Raw genomic sequence first — 19,109 nt, 5'->3', positions numbered from 1 at the left:
CACCGAGGATGATTAATAATGTACTGAAAATGTACTAAAAATTAAAATTATATTTGTGTTCTCGCTTGGACTCCAACACCGGGCACTTCAGCATATTGAACTCATGCATCATGTTTATACCAGAGGGAACCTTACCGTCTTACTCTATATTTATTGCGAAAGAATGAAGAATTTTTGCGATATATATATATGTATATATATATATATATATATATATATATATATCCTTGGTTGAACTCTGACGTGCGTACCAAGTTATAACTGCCGGGAATATTACATTACGTTTTATTTTATTTAAAGTTATTCTAACACATACTTTATGAGTAACAAGTTACGTTTTCAACAAAATATTTAACTCTTCGTCGAGATGATCAAGGCCAACGGACTACGTGCCTCGTTCTAACAAGTCTCTAACTCTCTGCGTGTGGGTTTAAAGTCCACTTTCACTGGCAGGCCCCGCGAGCCGAGTATCCTCGCAGAGTGGACTCGAGATATTCCTTAAAATTGCGTGTAACTTGCTTGAATTTAGGTAGTTTGCAAGTCTTACGTAGATACCTTTAAACGTATTGAATGCGCAGGAAATTTTCTACATGATGCAAGAAAAATACAAACTTGCTGTTATGTCGGAGGTAGGTATAGAGCCAAGGTCCGCAATTGATAAAATATCTTTATAATATAAACAACTTTATAATATAAACAACTTTATAATATAAATAACTTTATAATATAAATAATTCATAAAATATATAATATAAATTTTTATAGGCCTACTTTTAGGAATTTTTGCCAAATTGTATGGCTAATAATTACTGAATTAAAAAAAAATGGTGGCCATGACATCATCCAAGTTGTCGGAAGCTACGATAGCTGTCGATCTGGTGATTGACGCTAAGGCGCTCTATTCGGTAAAAAAATATTATGTGTTCGTAGCACATATCAGCAGATGACGAGAAAATGCAAACCGGCAAATCCAAGATGGCTGCTATGACTTCACACTCGATGGAATAACATATGCCTGGGTAGTACTATCAGGGGGAATCAGTCTGCTAGCGAAAGTATTATTTAAATGTGCACTCGTGGGGTTTGAACCAAGGACTCGGGACTCAATGATGTAAATGTTATTTCATAAAATAATATTTAAATTCTTATCAAAGATTTTTTATAATTAAAAAATAACTATTTTTTGGTTCATAATTACAAATTATTAATATGGCACCCAAAATTGCTTACAAGATGGCGGACGCTATGACTGCTGACGATCTGTTGATTGACACTAAGTGAACTCTATCGGTAAAAAATAAACTAATATGGCGACAGTGGAATAAAGATCTTGACATGCGAATCAAAAATGGCAGCCAAAATATGGCTTCCGTCACGTCACAATGGTTGAAGTAATTTTTTCTTGGTAATTATTGCAGAGGAAGGATATTTTGACATTTATACAAGTGCAGTCACTATGGGAGAAATACATTTTAAAAATTTGCACTTATTAGGTTTAAACCGAAGACTCCGGACTGGTTGATGTGTTTTTTAAATATGCTTATATATTTATTTAAATACATAATTTAATTTAATATTTTTTTTTTAGAAAAATTGTGATTTTGGTGTTAAATTTCACTCGGAGAATCGTATTTCCGTTGAGTTCTTATATTTAAAGGAGAAGGCAAAAGTTCAAGTTTTTCCAAGATGACGGTTGTGCCGACAATTCACGATGGTGACCCAACAATTCAATCCACGCACCAGGACCAGTTCTCTGGCCGAATTTAGGCATGCCATCTCAATGTCTTATTATATGTAGCCCGATCGACAGTATCATTTTCTCAATTTTATTTGAAATCTCCCTAAAAATTATAAACATAGCCTGTGCCTAAAAGGAAAATTTAGTGTCTCAGGCTAAATACAGTGTTTATTTATTTCAAAAATATTACAACACTTTTTAAATTTAAATGTAGAAAACGTTTTTGTCATTGGTTTTGTCATTTTTGTTAGCAAACAGTAAGCAATAATAAACCAGTCGGCACCAACACCTAATTATTATAATTTATTTTGTTCCCCTAGGAAAAGAAGTCTTAAATTCCAGTATGCAAAATAAAACTTTTCATAGAAACTGCTGACAAAATAAACTAAGGCATTGTCATAACCTTACAAGTTTCTGTAGTGATTTAGATTAAATACGCTTGAACAGAAAATCAGAAACACCCAATGTTTGCCTTTGTGCAACATTTATCGGTTATCTGGATAAAGTAATGCGTAATTCACCTGAATTGATCCTTAACAGGAAAATTTATTAAATGTATTTCTTTAAATATTTTAAACTACCGCCACCCTGAAATTATAACTACTGTGGCTTACAGCGATCACAATTCCTTTTACATAATTTAAAATGTTCAATTTTGGAGACTTTTTCTGCTGCACTTTTTTATATTATGATTCAGATAAAATGACTCCCTTAAAACATTGATGTATATAAATAAAATCCAGAAAAAAAATTGAAGTTATATTTTTGCCCCAATAAAATGAACTCCGTTTAGATAGAATTTTTTATGGCAGAGGTAAAGTTTTTCTATTATAGGTTTGGAATGCATTTGTGTTGTTCAGATGTACTTATTCTATATATTGACTAGTGGTGACGAATGGAAAAGTCAAATTAAATTCATTTTCTAGTAGCGCTACTTATTGCCGTTGGCGGCTCCGGCCCTCGAAGGGCTCGTCAAACGTGGCTGAGGAACACGAGCACAGAGGGCAGAGTGATCCCGTGGTCATGTGTGGATACCGATAACATAGGTGTTTAAACATACCAACATATTGACCTTGGTGAACAGTAGTATATATTGACCGATCCGAGCGCTGGAGCTGGAGTGAGGGGCTGGTGCCGATGTCCGCCATCTTGAATTATGACGTCACAACGGTCATATTGATGTCAAATTTCCTCAAACTCCCTTTTTTCCCCTATTCCAAGGGAACAACCTTCTGTGTTTAGGGAAATTTTCCGTTTTATTCCTCAAAAATTTAAAAATTTTAAATTTGAAATGCTTCAAAAGACTTTTCCGTTTGAAAAAGCGAAAATTCCTCACAGGGGCATACAATTTCCTATCGAAAAGCCTACAATAGGCCTATGGAAGTAGCTTTGACCATGAAATTGACCGTAAACTTGAAATTCCTAAATTTGTAACAAAAAAATTCAGAAAATTCGCTTAAATTAAAAAATAAATATCTTTTAGTTCAAATGTTTAGTTACGTAATCCACTTCAGTCATCGGTTCGATTCTCGACAAGAGTAAACACGTATTTTAGTAATAAAAATATTTAAAAAATTCTTAATTACAATTGAAATAAAAAAAACTTACGCTGTGTAAAAGTGGGGAAGTGAAATTATCTGCGGGACATTGAAAAATGTTTTAATGGAAGATGAATGTAGAAAACTCTTAATACTGTAGACGAAACGTATACAAAAGTTACAGATTTTACTGTGTGTAAATGGGTGATTTAATATAAATTATTGTCTAACAATATTTAGTTTATTTCAAATAATATATTTTACCAATTTTTAAAAATTGTAATCTACTGCAAGTGATTTTTAACTTTGACATTAAGTAAGGTCTGTTACATATGTATTGTCTCGAACGCAGGTATTTTCAAACAATATTTTACATTTGGGCCTAGATGCAAATGTTATTTTTTTTGTCAATATATGTCGTCTGCATGAATTTTAAATTATATAAGATTAAGATGGATAGTATAGATAAGCAAAACAATTTGCTACCATAAATATATGTGCGAGGGTTAAGCCTATGTATTATGTATGAATAATAAGTTATAAATCTGGCCAGGTGCCGTCTCAAGTAATAAAATAATATTACAGCAAAGCTGATAGCAACATTTTTTGGTGAAATAGTTACCGACTCCAGGAATTGAAATTAAAAGACTTCTGGTAATTTTCTGGCCTTGCAATTACATCCGGACATGTATCGCTGTACACTACTGTGTCGATATTTAAATTAAAAATAACATCACTCTATTAACGAACCCACTTCTCTACTGAATAAACTGGTGCATCGTTGCGATCCTACCTACTTAGTAAGCAACTTTTCTTCCAACTAGCTCAATAATATATTTTTTTATTGATAATATATGTTTCAAGCATATTGAGCAGATTAAAAATATGTTATTCCGGAAGAAGGCTTTCTGTAAATATTTGCTGTTTATAATTTGTAAAGCGACAACTTTCACAGAAAAAACAAAGTACCCGGGTTCGACTCTGCATTACGCACTACAGCTTTCTCGGTCCAAGTTACACATTCATAGGCAAGTTTTTATTTTATTTGTTGTCTCGTTTTCCTTACTTAGGAGTGATCCAACGAATACACTTCATGTGCCGGGATTTGCTTCGAACAGTAAGTTATTTGTTTTTACATGTTGGCACGCTGAGCGAGCAAGCGGTGCTGCGAGCCTCGTGCGGACAGCTGGTCGGCTCTCCGGTGCTTCTGCGAGGTCCATGCGGGGTCAATGCCATCCTGCTCGCAGAGTCGGGCGAGTAGTGAGCAACCTCCGGCCAGCTTTGCGGGTATTTCCAAAAGCTTGAGTTTAGGTACTTTCACCGGTCGTGTGTCGTAGACATCTGCAAACGATTCCCTTTACGAGACATTAAAAAAAAAATGAATAAAATGTTGCAGCTAAGCCTGAGCTAGTCATCAAAACATACAACCCTTAACCACGTGAGTGACGAGCATTTCCTTGTGATATTGATTGAACAATGTTTTTTCAGAGATGATATCAAACTATATTGAGCGAACTATCCTTTTTCCCAGAAAATACTAAGTTAATCACTTGCTGTGGACAGTTTGGTTGAAGTGATAAATTAATAAAACTCAAAGAATTTGTAGGTTTATTTTATTGTCTATTAAGAAAAAAGTAATTGTTTGGACGAATTTGTGTGATACTGGTACTAAATCCTCACACATAGAAAACTACATGGGCTACAATGATAGGTATTAAACCAGCATAGAAGAAATAAAAAAAATATGAATTTCCTAAGATTTATTAAGTCAGTTGATTTCTTATAGAATACATTGATTTAGTTTTTAGTAATGCAATTAAACAGATTTAATCATACTGGAAATACCAGCTTTTGTAACAAATTAGAATGCACTTAATCGTAGCTATGAACTATGAACTAGTAAATATTAACGTGACTCTGTCGAGCTCGAAGACTGTGGTAAATCTCTGACAAATTTTGGAAAAGGGACAATAAAATATATATTAGAATGATACTGCTCATGGCAATGTAGATGATGATCACTGGGATGATGACATTGAATAATGATGAAAATAGCAGATTTTGAAAATCGTAATAACAAAATTTAAGGAGAATGGTAACAGCTGAAAATACTGATTACATGTCATGGAATGATAAAAACATTTTGGTCAACTGGTTAAGAATACTAAAAAGGTTAAGCCGTCTTGTTTTCTACAGTTGTAGGCCACGAAAAGTTTTCTTACGATTTATTTTCCATGGGAGTTTTGAAGAATATTATATAATTTAATGAAATTTATAAGGTTAACTTTACCTGGGTGCTACAAACAATTTCTCCCGTAAACTATTTGATGTTTAGCATTTCATTAAATTTTGGAATGACTAACTTATGATTTTAATAATACTGTTAATAGGCACAATTTTATTGCTTTTTAAGATCTATTAATTGTGCGACGTTTGACTTAACGTAGGAAAGTGTCCAATATTACACCTTCGGAAGTAGTATAGGAATGTATGTTCTGGCACTGGTGCCAGTGCGAGATGTGAGTTAGGGTCAATGACCGACCGCCCTGAGATAACGGCATTCATCTTGGATGACTTTGAACTTCAAATACTCCTCAAAACTTTTCAAAAATTGACTCAATATTCCTAAAAATTTCCTTATTTCGAGGTAAAAATTACCCTTTTTAGGGAAAACTTCCCATTTTTTTTTTCTCAAAAATCTGGAAAGGTCAAAATTTTTGGGAGAGGAGAAACTTATCTTAAGAGAGTGGCAATATTACTCGGAGAGGGGCAAAATTCCACGGAGAGAGGCAAAATTCCTCATAAGACCTTGACCGTAAACATGAAAGCTTTAATTTTCAATTTGAAATTTTTTCCGAATTTCTAGCTTAAAATGTACAGAATTTAAAAACGGCAGATAAGATGGCGGACTCCATGGTAGTAAATACTATTGTACTCTATCGGGCAAAAATTAAACTAATATGGCGACAGCGCCCTCTAGTAGACGAAAATGATATATTGACCTCCACTAGACAACAAAAAAATGGCAGACCCAAGATGGCTGCCATAACGTCTACTGGCTGGCATAATATCTGTCTTGGCATTCGTGGCGAGAGGACAGTCTGTCGGTGGCTTCTGTAGAGGAAGGATCCGTTTCCATTTTTAATCGAAATACCTCGTCGAAGTCGAACTGAGGACTCCATGACGTTAGTGCATTTTTTTTATTAAAATTGTATTAATTATATATCTTTTTAATTTTTAAAACTTCCTTGAATTTCTAGCAATAAATACACAGATTTTCAATATGGCGGCCGTAATGAAAAATCCAAGATGGTGACCGTAACGAAAAGTGAAACGTTCTAGATTCCAAGCTGGCGGTAGTGGAGATTACAAGGGTTTTTCTAATTTTAATTAAACTGTAACTAAGATTTTTAAAGAATTTTATTAATAAAATACACGTTTGTGTTTAAATTACATAGGTATCTAGAGGAGTGATATAGAGAGATAAATAGAGATAGATAGAGAACGTTAGAGAGATACAGAAATATAGGCAAATGGAGTGAGGTATATACATATATAGATATAAAATTATATAAAGATAGAGAAAAACAGAATTAAAGACAGATAGAGAGAGATTATTTGTATATGTTTAGGCCTACCTACTTAAAAAACTACAAAAAAATTTTTTTAGGCATTTCAACGCATACCGGACTGTAGCTAGTATATAAAAATATGCACATGTACATACACGTATGTTATATATAATATGGGTAGTATTATAAAAAAAAATATTTGGAAAATAAAGTTGCTATCCCCAACTAATTCACGAACTAATTTTGCTAATGCCACAAAATTTGGTATGCTTTTGGAACATAGTTTAATTCAATAGAATTCACATTCACGGTGTTACATCTTAAATATTTACTCAATTATTTACAGTAAAGTAGTGGGTATTTAAGCTCCAACTTGAAAAAAAAAATATTCCAGCTTTTGGAGGTACATAAATGTTTTCATTGTTTGAGTCGCCATGAACCCGCGGCTCGAAGGAGCGGAGAAGGTGTCGGGGACCGGACCGCTCAGCCGTGACCCAGAGCCGCGCCGGGGCGCTTCATGCCCCCCCACCCCCTCCTTCAAGGCCGGGCAGCGTGGTACGGCCCAGCGCGGCACGCGACCCCCGCCTGCCCGCTGCAACCACGGCGCGCACCGAGTGCGAGGGCTCTCGGCGAGGCGACCACACGTCACAGCGCGGCGCCCGGGGCAACTGCGGGACTCTGACCAGGTTTTCCCTTCGCTCTGATCCCCGGCGTAATGAAGTATTCATCGTTCAGGTTATGTGAGAGAATATTTTGTTTTATAATTCGTGTGGATTATTGAAATTGAGAAGTTTTATTTTTTTTTGTGCGTTTGGCAGCCACGTCCCCATTTTTTAATTTTTTTTTTTTTGTGGAGTTGCTCATGTACAAGTTACTTCTTAAATGATTTGGATTCATAGTTTATCTCTGGATGGGAAGACAAATGTACGTACAGGGTTGGATTCCTGGCCGAGTCGAGGAATTTCTCTCGTGGAAAATTTCACAAACCGGAACCAGGCCTGGGTGTTGTGATTGATGTACCTTTGACTATGTAACAGGGAAGTCAATGGCAGCCCAAAGAAGAATCATAATGCCATGCCAGCCTCGATTGCACCGTGGCGTCTACACCGCAGCACTATCGATGATGACTGCAAAAACGCTATTAGGACTTCTTAAAATTTTTGTTTTTATTTTATTTTTATGCATTCAGTTTATTTATATATATACACACACCAAATTTTTTTATTTTGAATCGTCACAAAATGTAGGATAGGATAGGATACGATTTTCACGATACGATATTATACGATTAGTAGGATATGTTAGGATATGTTGTGGGATATGGTCAGAATAGGATACGGTAAGAAACGATCAGCAAGATACAATACTATACGACTGGTAGGAAATAGTACGATATGATTGGTAGGTTATGGTAGAATACAGTAGGGTAAGATTGGTAGAATATGGGAGGATTCGATTTCTAGGATACGGTAGGATACGATTGGCTTGGCAGGATACGGTAGAATATTTTTGGTAGAATACGGTAGGATACGATCGGCAGGATTTGATGATTGAATAATGATACGTGAATTTATGCTTAGTAGTGAGCCTGTAATCATTACAGCGATATCTTAAGGCACATGTTCCCAAGGTGTGCGCCGCGAGGTGCTTCTCCTCTCTCTTCTCCGGAAACTTAACCTACTTGCATTCGCAATAAAGAATTCAAATCGCGCGCGCTGCATGCACCACTCGCTGTGTCCGCCGGCACTCTCGCTCGGCTTGTATTCGGTAATGAGATTGCACATCAAAGTTTGCAGGTTTGCACCCCTCTCAAAATAACAGTCCGTGCGTTCAGCACATGTAAACATGCAATTAAGCAGATTTTGATACATGTCCTGGAGCCTCCAAATGTGCTATAAAAACTGTCATCGATGATTAGCTGGTTTATAATGATTACACGCGTTGAACCAAATGTCTAAATACGACAATATGGGAAACTCAGGCCAATTAGCATTGGTGAAGCGCGAAGCACGTTACTGCATTGCTTTCTAGCTATTTTCCACTCCTCGTCACTAGATGCAACTACTATACTGGTCTCGCGCACTTTAAAGAAACGTAGTGACACTCCATGCCGCTAGGTACGATGACATTACTTGTCACGCGTTTTCATTACCAGTTTTCTATTTCGTCCTGTTACAATATTTGGCTGAACGCTCCTATGTGAGCCTCAACGTATGGCTTGTGAGCCTCAGATTGTCGATGTTTTAATTTCTGTGTCTAGTGTCATAAAAAATATCTTCATTATCTTTTTGTCATTGTACACATATTTCGACTAGGTAGGGCGCCGCGGCAAAATACTAAACCTGTAAGTGCTGATAAAGTTTGGGAACACCTGCCTTTAGGTTTCCATTTTTGTTATATTTAAGAGCGTAGGACCGCACCACGCGCCAGGTTCGGAACTGGCTGGCAGCCCTGCATGGTTACTGGAGTCATGCGACTTGTCACGTGCCGTAAACTAACGTAAGGCATGCCACGCTTGCCTGGCCGGATTATAAGGGTCGTCGCTACCCCCTCCCCCTCCACAACCCTAGCACTGTCCTGCCTCAGCGCTATTATCTATCGCTGAACGGCCTTGGGAATTATGCAGGCCACCGCGCGGAGGAGCGAGGACGGACGCCGCCCTTCTGGACTCTTCGGGCATTGGGTAAGCCCAGGATGACGCGACTCGTCACGGCCGCTCTCATCGGTTCGAGAAGGGCGCCCCAAGTACTTAAGCAGCGCCGTCGGCCTCCGCGAGAGTTCCGCGGGGTGTGCCGCGTGTGTGCCGCGAGTTGCGCGACGAATTCCGAGTGAGTACTGAGACAGTGCCGGAGTTCCGAGAGCGAAGGTGCGACATCGGCTAAGAGGGTGAGATAACTCCTCCCCCCCGAGAGTTTGACTGGATCGTGAGAGTGCGGCGACTAGGTGGCGCGAGACTGTGGGTGTGGACAGGCGCGAGGGTAAACCACTGTTGAGTCTAGCCCTAGTGAGCAGTACGAACTGCGGAACTTGACAGACATTGAATTACTCTAAAATAAAATTAATTAAGTGCCAGAGATTTTTGATCGGAATTATTTAAGTACAACTATGTATTATTAATGTAAATGTTAGCAATGAATAACACTGAAATAAAACTTAATTGGGCGCTCCCCTTCTAATCAAGTCCTTCCCACATCAATAGATCGTAACATTATATTTATCATAGGCATGAGGGATATGGTAACTGTAAGACGTTTTGGTTAAATATGAGTAGATAATCAAAAATTGAAATATTTTAAATGGTTTTTTGTTTATATGCTTGCAATATATATTTAGTAATCATCTAGTAAATCAGGTTTAGATCGTACAATCGGTCTGGCATTTTTTGACTTTTATCTTTTTTTTTGTAAGCGTAACAAATGTGAGCTTATCAACACAATATGCCTCGTAGTTTTCAAATGCCTGGCCTATATGTCTGGTTAAAAGAAATACCAAATATCGATGGAAAAAGTTCTCATGCTTCGGCAACGCTTATCTTAAATGGTTGTATTTTGAAGCCTTGTTGTCATAACATGCAACGAATATGTTACCCATGGTAGGCATTATTATTTTTATTAACGTATTAATTAATCCGGGCAGTTTAGAGCCTAAATTACTTTTTAGAATTTAGTAAAGTTTGAACCAAGGACAGATATACATCGATTAATCATTGTATTAATAAGTACATTTTTTAGTAATTTTTAAAATTATAACGATTTTTTATATGGCGGCTAACATGGCATTGGCGGCTTACTGAAGACTTGTATTTAGGAAAGTTGAACAGCTTTGGAGAAATTTTGTAATATTTCATTTAAAAAATAATTAAAAGCTAAAATTTTATTTTTTGCAGCTAAAAAGGATTGAACATATCCATACACACACACTCACACATATCTATTATTAGGACCTGTCGTCATTTTAATCGAATGACCTCACTGGGTTCGAACCAAGGACTCCAAAGTCAATGATGTGTTTTTATTAAAAATTTAATGATGTCGTTAATTTTTAAATACTTTAAACAATGAAATTTTTCCATTTTTTTACAGTTCATTTTAGATTTTCAAAATGGTGAACACTGTGGCATAATTATTCAAAATGGCAGAAAGCTATGGAAAACAAAAAGGCGGATTAAATGATTGTTTAAAGTTCTCGAAAACAAAATGGTGGAATCCAAGTTGATAAATGTTGTGGAAAACATAGTGGTGGAATTCAAAATGGCAGAAGGTTCAGAAAACAAAAAGGCTGAATACAAAATGGCAGAAGGTGCTGGGAACAAAAATGGTGGCTGTACATATTAATCTAAGGTGGTGAAATCCCAGATGGCAGCCAGGTTCGAGGTACATGACAAAAGTCAATGTATATCATAGGACAATATCATCTAAGATTAAGGCAGTGATATCACAATTCAAAATGGCAATATCAAATAGAAAAAAATGTTGGGATTACGTAATCCAAGATAGCGGCCTCCAGCAGACGTAAACAATATGGTGGACATGACATGAGAATCAAATACGGTGAAATCTAGCATACTTAAACTATATGGCGTCCTACCAACCACTGGAAAGTTCAACTCAGGAGTGGGGGCTTGATGGTGATGCCAAAGCCACCTTAAGGAAAAATTTATCTTTCGAGAGTGAGGCACTCGATTGTGATGCCATAGTAAAGTGAAAAATTTAGGAGAAGGCACTCGATGGCAATGTCAAAGTAAAGAAAAGTCAACGTTCGTAATTGGGGCACTTTATTTGAAGATGGTGGAATCCAAGAAGACAAAATAAAAGATAGCGAAAAGTCCAAGAAAATAAAATGGCGGACGTTGTCATAATCCTATATTGTGGAAAGTTCTAGAACCCAAGATGGTGGAAATGAGCCAAAATAAAATATTAAGGAATGCTTTAGAATTCAAGATGTCGGACGTGACGTCACAACCCAATATTGCTGAAATTTCTGTAATATAACACAGCTGTACTCTAAATCACGGAATCCAAGATAGCGGCCAGATTGATGGTAATACAAGATGACAGCCAGTGTCAATGTTATCCAATATGGTTTCAGAGATCAAGGTGGGGCTAAAGATCAAGTACAAGGTCATTCTTAAATGGCCGCCGTGACGTCACAATCCCAGATAGAGGTTGGCACTGGTACCAAGCCCAGAACCCAGGTCTCGGAGCCCGTTTCATATAGGTACTTTTACAAAGATATGGTAAAAAAAAAATTATTTGAAGTCGCCTGTTACATAATTATTTGTCAAAGGTAAACAGAAGAAGTGCATTCATCATTCTTTATAAACCCTAGTAATAAAATATTGAATTAAAAAAAAAAAAAACTGTTTCGTTTTAGTAAGTGTTAGATTTATAAACAGAATAATTATTTTGTCAATATGAAGTCATACCTTTTATGATTCAAAACAGTACAAATAAGAATATATTAAAACATATTTACTGTACAATATACCAAAAAATCTGAAACACTCATTACGTATAAATAGTATATTTCTTCTTTAAACTTCGGACACTTTTGCTAAAAAGTGATCACTTACTTTCTGAATGTTTCATATTATCACACAAAGCCCGTTGATCTTGGTGTTTACTCTGCGGTTTCAGAATATTTTCCTTGAAAACTCTAGAACCTAAGAAACTACAACATTAACAGCTATACACATTCAGGATTTTGGTTTGACGTCAAAACAACCTTGCTTAGTTTAAGTATATTATAAAATGGAGGCGTTCATACGCAAAATGACGCACTGTGGTTGAAGCTAAGATTGTTAGAATAATGTTTGTAGTTAATTTTGTTGCCTATTTACTTTTCAGTGAAAACAGAAATAACACCTGCAGTATATGTGAACTTAATAATAATGTATGTGCATATATTCTTTATGCATAGAAGGCTGAATAAATTGCACGAAATAACATATTACATGGATGCAAAAAACAGGTGCAGTGGCGAAGTGTAAATTACTTTAATTTTTATATTTTCTTGCGGAATGAATTAATTTTTTTATTAATAAGATAAACGAATATCACATCTTTAATGCTGCATGAAATAAAAATAAATAAATGAATGTTCTTCGTCGTTCTTTTCTATGATAACTGTCATGCTTATTACAAAGCACAGACCATTTACTTCTCTGGTAAAAATTTCAACTCCATGTCAAGAAAATATCGCTGCAACGATCACAGGAAAATAAACACACAACGCAATAAACACAAAAACTAAAATATTATGTGAATATATTATAATATATGTCCTGTACTATTTCTAACGATAAAGATGTATCCTACTCAAAAAATGATTAATTGTAAATGAAAAAAATAATGTTTATTTCAAATGTGGTTTCTTTTGAACATATTGCAACAAATAAAATATTTTACATCATAGAAAAACAGTAGATGGAGATAGATCTTTGACTCTGCTGGGGTTACGATGTCCATAGTTTAAGCCTAAAAATTAATGTTATTTAACGGGAAATGTTATTTACAGCTACAGTTTGTAGCCTTTTCTTTAAAGTGCCAACTAGCATCTTTTAAGGTTTGAAGATATGCAACAGTATTTTCCCCTTAGAATATCTTTATTTCATAACTGAACTAATACGTTTAATTAAACATTTTAAAACTATTGGAATTCAATGGAATATCATTGAAAAACTATTTTTAAATTGTTTAAAATTTATATATGAGTGTTAACACCAATTTTGGGTATTTTTAAACCGAGAGTTGCAGATTTTATTAACCATTGTCTAAATTAAATACTTTCAAACCAGTAAATGTCTATTCGTTATGGTTAGGTAAATATCGCATTGCTGTTAGTGTTTATTAAGTTGAATGAACAAATAATGGTACTAATTAACGGTTTAATTAATATGTGCTAAATAAAGAGGAAGTTTATGTTAATTGAATCATAGATTATTAATATGTAAATTTTTTACAAACAATTAGTTATAAAATAACTGTGATCTATATAACTGCAATTAAACAACGATAATAGTTAATGTAATAAATTAAAGTTAAGTAATAAAAAATAAAATTTATAATTATAATATTTATATATTATAATTTCACATTTACATTAAACTAACAAATAAACACGTTAGTTTAGGTATTTTAATATGTTTATTATTAGAAAGATATATGAAAAAAGTAATACAATTACCTTTTCTAGAATCTTTGGGCATAATGTAATAAAATTAATTATATTTTAAACGAAAAAAAAACGATTATGTAAAACTATTAAATATATGTAATTGTAAATTTTAGAACTTTTCACAGTGACAATATATCTCTAACAGTTGTTCAGCCGATTTCTTTTGATCCGCAGTGGTTTGCACAGTTTCATATTGTTAGTGTAACAGTTGCTGCTTGCTTGGCCATAGCAAAGGAAAGAACGCCGCGGCCGGTGACTTCAACCACACTGCGCCCGGGACAACCAGCTCGCTACGGCTGCTACACTACAGGCACGCTTACTACTGTACTTGTGGCCGAACACGAAGAACTTGTGCTCGAAGTACTTCTCGTAGGAGCGGAACTTGGCGGCCTGGCGGTGCTGGCGGGGCCGCGCGCGCCGCTTGGGGCCGGCCGCAGCAGCCGCCTTGCCCCACTTCCTGCAGCAGTCGGCCGCGTGGCGCGGGTCCTCGGGAGTGGCGGGGCCCGAGCAGTCGCCGCACAGCGAGTCCGGCATGGAGGCCGGGCTGCTGGAGCAAGCACGCACACCTCCACTGCTGCCAACATGCATGAATTGACGTAGGTAAGGTGCGATTTCTATGCAGACGCAGTGCGTCTGAAGCAGCGCATACCTACCTATATGGAGATACCTATGAAGTGTTAAGTCACCGTCTGGTTCTGGTACTGAAAGGACAAGTGAGCGTGGTCTGTTGCTTTATTTAATATCATAAAATGTTAAAGATAAAGAAATTATACTGCAACTGTGCGAGGGGTATGCTGAAGCAATTCTGATATTCAAAACAAATAATCAATAGAGTCTTGTTAACAAATGACGAGGTATTTCGATTGCGTCCAAACACAATGGAACCAGCGTAGAGTTGCGAGTACTGACGGTTTATCATGTTGCCCAACTGTGAACAATACCTCTCCTCCGGCCTAGTGGAGTGCGGCTGCGTCTGAATTGCTCTCTAGCGACGTGCATTGTGGGAAACACTTCCATGACACTCCCTTGTAGCAGTGCTCTGCGTCAGACGCTGCATTGGAATCCCACCTTTACAACCTCGCCATCTCCATATTGCTACACCCAAAACACGGCTCAAACGGCGTTTGGCCACGTCTGATGTTGGTTATAAGATCGGACTAGAATTCCTGTCGTTATACTCAGTCACTGCAATTAAAAACAGTCCTTAAAACTGTCTCCACGATGCAGATACTACATTCCAGGCAAGGATTTGCGTGCCTCAAAGACATGGCGCTGACCTTCATCCGGACAACAAGCGTCTTCACGCCATGTCCATGTAGTACTTGCATGGTCGCCACTTGGGTTACAGGCTACCAGGGAACGGCTCACCCGCCATACGTACGCTCTTTGAATGTTTCTTTCATGGCGGAGGATGACTTAAAACGATTTTTTAACGTTATCAGTTGTTGATTTACACTGTACGTCATAAAGAACCTCACGAGCGGACAAAAATAATGCTGCACAGAAGAAATATTAGGAAAATAAGGTTACATATATAAGTGAAGTTGTAAGCAATAATCATCTGAGGGAATGTAAAAAAAATGAATGTTTAAAAATGGACTGATTTGGCGCAGTGATAAGACACTAGAATCGAATTCCAGAATAATTGGTTTTGAATCCCGGTCAGGCGATCGTGAATTTGGTTTTCTACGGTTTTTATCTAAATTATTTGAAAAAATGTCTTGAAATTTTTCTTACAATAGACAATTGCCAACTCCATCTACAATATCCCAGCTCTTTGTTGTAGTAGTAGTAGTAGTTGTTGTTGTTGTTGTTGTTTGTATTTTTTGTGAACTCGCTGTCAGTATTTGACCAAGGAAAAAAAGTATAAGTTTTGGTGTGAGACCGGGACGTATTCAGAAGAAAATATTACACCAACGAATAATACTTTGACTTTAACACCAGTCACAAATTATAACAACATAAAATGAAATAAGCCAACATGGAGCTTGAAACCAAGGCTAATTGTGAGGAAACTTTCTGTATAGAAATTATTCTTGCACCAAGGAGCCACTATGGTTGAATGGTTAGTATAGAGTAGCCATCCGCCGTGAGCATAAAGTTCGGAGGCTGCGAGATTTCTATTCAGAAACTTTGTGCACAAGTACGCGACTTTATTTTTTTGATTCAAGGTGACTATGACATAAATACAGCCAACATGGGTGTCATCACTTGATTTATTTTGTTCAGAAAAATCCCACAGCCATGAACATTGAAGAATGGATTGACACGATACTGAAAATACAAGAATACCAAGAAAAACCAATCCAATTAGAAGGCCGTCAAAACTGTGTCTTCGGGAAAATGGTTTCACAGCTGCTGTGTGAAAACATTATTTACGACACCAACGGAGCTTCGTCCATGACCACCGACGCCGGGGAACGGATCCAGGTAACAATCGAGTCTGCAGTGTATTACCACCGTTAGGTAAGAATAAATAATTCCCCTGTTGAACAAGACCACTCGAAATCCTAAATTCTCTTACAAGTTTGCGGACAAGTAATTAGCATAGAAGATTAAATTTGAAAAACCAATTGCACAGACGGTAATAAAAAATATATCGATATATTTAGATGAGTCATACGGAGTTGTTATTTGTCCTGGTCAGCCACAAATGTTGAATTATTTTGCAGTAACGGACACGAACGTTTTTCCAAGTCTTTTCTCCAGAAGGCAGACGTAATGTACGGCTAAGAGAAACAGTGCAACAAATCCTACTTACTGACAAAGGGACACAACTCGAACACATCGATGCAACTTCGTGGACGCAGCTCAAAATCAAACAAAACGAATACCAACGCGTGACACTGTAATTAAAAAGTTTGTCAACCTAACACTAAAATAGCAGTTGCGATTTAGTAAACATTACACTTATTTCCCCCCTTGTTTACTAGTTAATCAAAACCAAGATATTGTTAACCCTTTTGAGACTGTTATAGGACGCAGGACTAGCTGGAGGACCATCGAAACACGAGTATGTACCCTGAGATGAAACCTCAGACTCACTGCTGCGTGCGCCATATTCCTCACATGTTGAGAATCAGGGTTCAACACCGCCAGGAACATAACCCGAATCGCTTTGAGAAGAAGTAAGTGAACTTATTTCTCTACCACGATGGCCCCTTTGAATTCAGAAGATCTTAATATAGGAAATTATGTCAGAAATTCCAAAACTAAAATTTTTTCTTTTATATATTTGTTCAGTAAATGTTTCCCTCAAGTTTAAGTAGCGGTAGGAAGTGATTGGTGGTACAGCACTCGCGCTGGGTCGAGGCAGCGGCGCACTTACATCTTGTTGCGGCGGAGGGTGTGTCGGATGCGCGTGATGCGCCGCACGTGGTCCCACTGGCCGCTCTCCTCGGGGACGTTCACGTAAGCTTCGCCCACCAGACGCACTGTGATGGCTGCGACAACCAGCACCACTTCAGTCAGGTCTCCATTTGCCGCAACACAGTGATACTTGTAACAACAGCTCCACATTGTCAAATAAAACCCTCCCCACATTGATGGCTGTAGCAACAGCATTACATAGTCAAATACAACACTCCCAAAAGTAATGGATGTAGCAATAGCACCAAATAAGATACAACACTCTCCACAGCGATGGCTGTAGCAACAGCATCACATAGTCAAATACAACACTCCCCAAATAGATGGCTGTAGCAACAGCACCACATAGTCAAATACAACAGATACAGATAGATCTCTACTCGTCACAACAGTTAAACAATATGGTTGCGGCAAACAGCACCACATACAACAATCAGTATTCAGAGATCGGTAATATCCATGCCGAAAATGTGGCTGCATTGAATGTTTGAAGCGCGAGAGAGCACAACACTTAACTCTGTCTGCGGCACACAATTAACAGTTTAAAATAATAAATACACAATCATGACTAGACGTAAGTAGATAATATTGTTTACAATGTTTTTCACACAGAATGATAAAAAAATAATACCTTACTTTAAAATTTCTACTATGTAATTATAAAAACGCGTATGTTAACATCGCTTAATGAGCTGATGCATAAGCACTTTGCATAAGAGGGCCTTTACACACTACTGAGCAATTGGGTTTAATATGACATGCAGTAACGGTATGTGAGCATGTGATAATACAATATATTTGGTCTCATATTAGAAAGACTTATCGGTCAATCAAACTATCAAAATTAATGTGTCATGTCGTACCCAGAGTTGACACATAATTGAAGTTATGAAATCTCGCAGGTATTTGTATGTCAAAGGTAAGTGATCGATATTATAATGGCTACAAGTGCATTATAAATTTCGTGATTATAACTTATAATTATAACATAGCAATAAAAAAATATATCTGATAGTTTAACATTCGTTAACAAACACACACTGCAAGATTACATCAGCTGAATTTGTCATTTATGTTTGTTAATTGTAAGCCAAATTGGCTACTCGAGTAGAATATAAAAACCGGCCTATATCCATTATAAATATATGCAGGGGTTCCCATCCCAATGATTATGGTGCATCCTTCCTTCCACAAAAATCAGATACTTACCTAAGACTGTGAATTTGATAGTGTCAACATGAGGTTCAGGGTGCCTAGTCCAAGAAAATTTTTAAAATTAATTTATTAAAATCTTGTTTCAATGCAAATATAACACTAAAATATCAAGTGATATATTGTACCTTAGAGGCAAGTAATGCCATATAACAAATTTTTTTTCATTTTGTGTTTATTTATTTTTTACCAAAAACTTGAAGATTCACGAGTTTGTAATACATGATTATAATAATAGCTTTAAACGCGTTGTATATCAGTGCAACAGGTGTTTTACCGGTTTAGACGCTACGGAAAATTGGAAAGGCATATGTGGTTTTGCAAAGGATTGGTTGCACCTCATCAGAGCCAAAATTTATAATTTGCGGCAAAACATTAGCAAACATGTCTAGTGCAAAGCGTCATGAAACATACCACTGTAATAACTTCAGTGATGTGTCAACTCTGGGTACGACATGGCATATTCATTTCGAAAGTTTGATTGTCCGATAAGTCTTTCTAATA

General features: G+C 36.7%; 1 protein-coding gene across 1 annotated transcript in view; it reads right to left on the bottom strand.

Annotated features, from left to right (window-relative positions):
• Positions 1 to 19,109, bottom strand: part of LOC134529626 (uncharacterized) — a 131,099-nt gene that overhangs the window by 84,662 nt on the left and 27,328 nt on the right. Inside the window, exons 4-6 of the mRNA XM_063363963.1 lie at positions 17,353 to 17,467; positions 14,345 to 14,571; positions 7,378 to 7,440 (exon numbers count right to left, since the gene is read on the bottom strand). Of these exons, the coding sequence (XP_063220033.1) occupies positions 7,378 to 7,440; positions 14,345 to 14,571; positions 17,353 to 17,467 (405 nt within the window). The remainder of the gene's footprint in view (positions 1 to 7,377; positions 7,441 to 14,344; positions 14,572 to 17,352; positions 17,468 to 19,109) is intronic.

Source organism: Bacillus rossius, chromosome 1 (genome assembly GCF_032445375.1).
Source record: "Bacillus rossius redtenbacheri isolate Brsri chromosome 1, Brsri_v3, whole genome shotgun sequence".
Classification (NCBI taxonomy): Eukaryota; Metazoa; Arthropoda; class Insecta; order Phasmatodea; family Bacillidae; genus Bacillus; species Bacillus rossius.
This window is presented reverse-complemented; position numbering and strand designations above follow the sequence as displayed.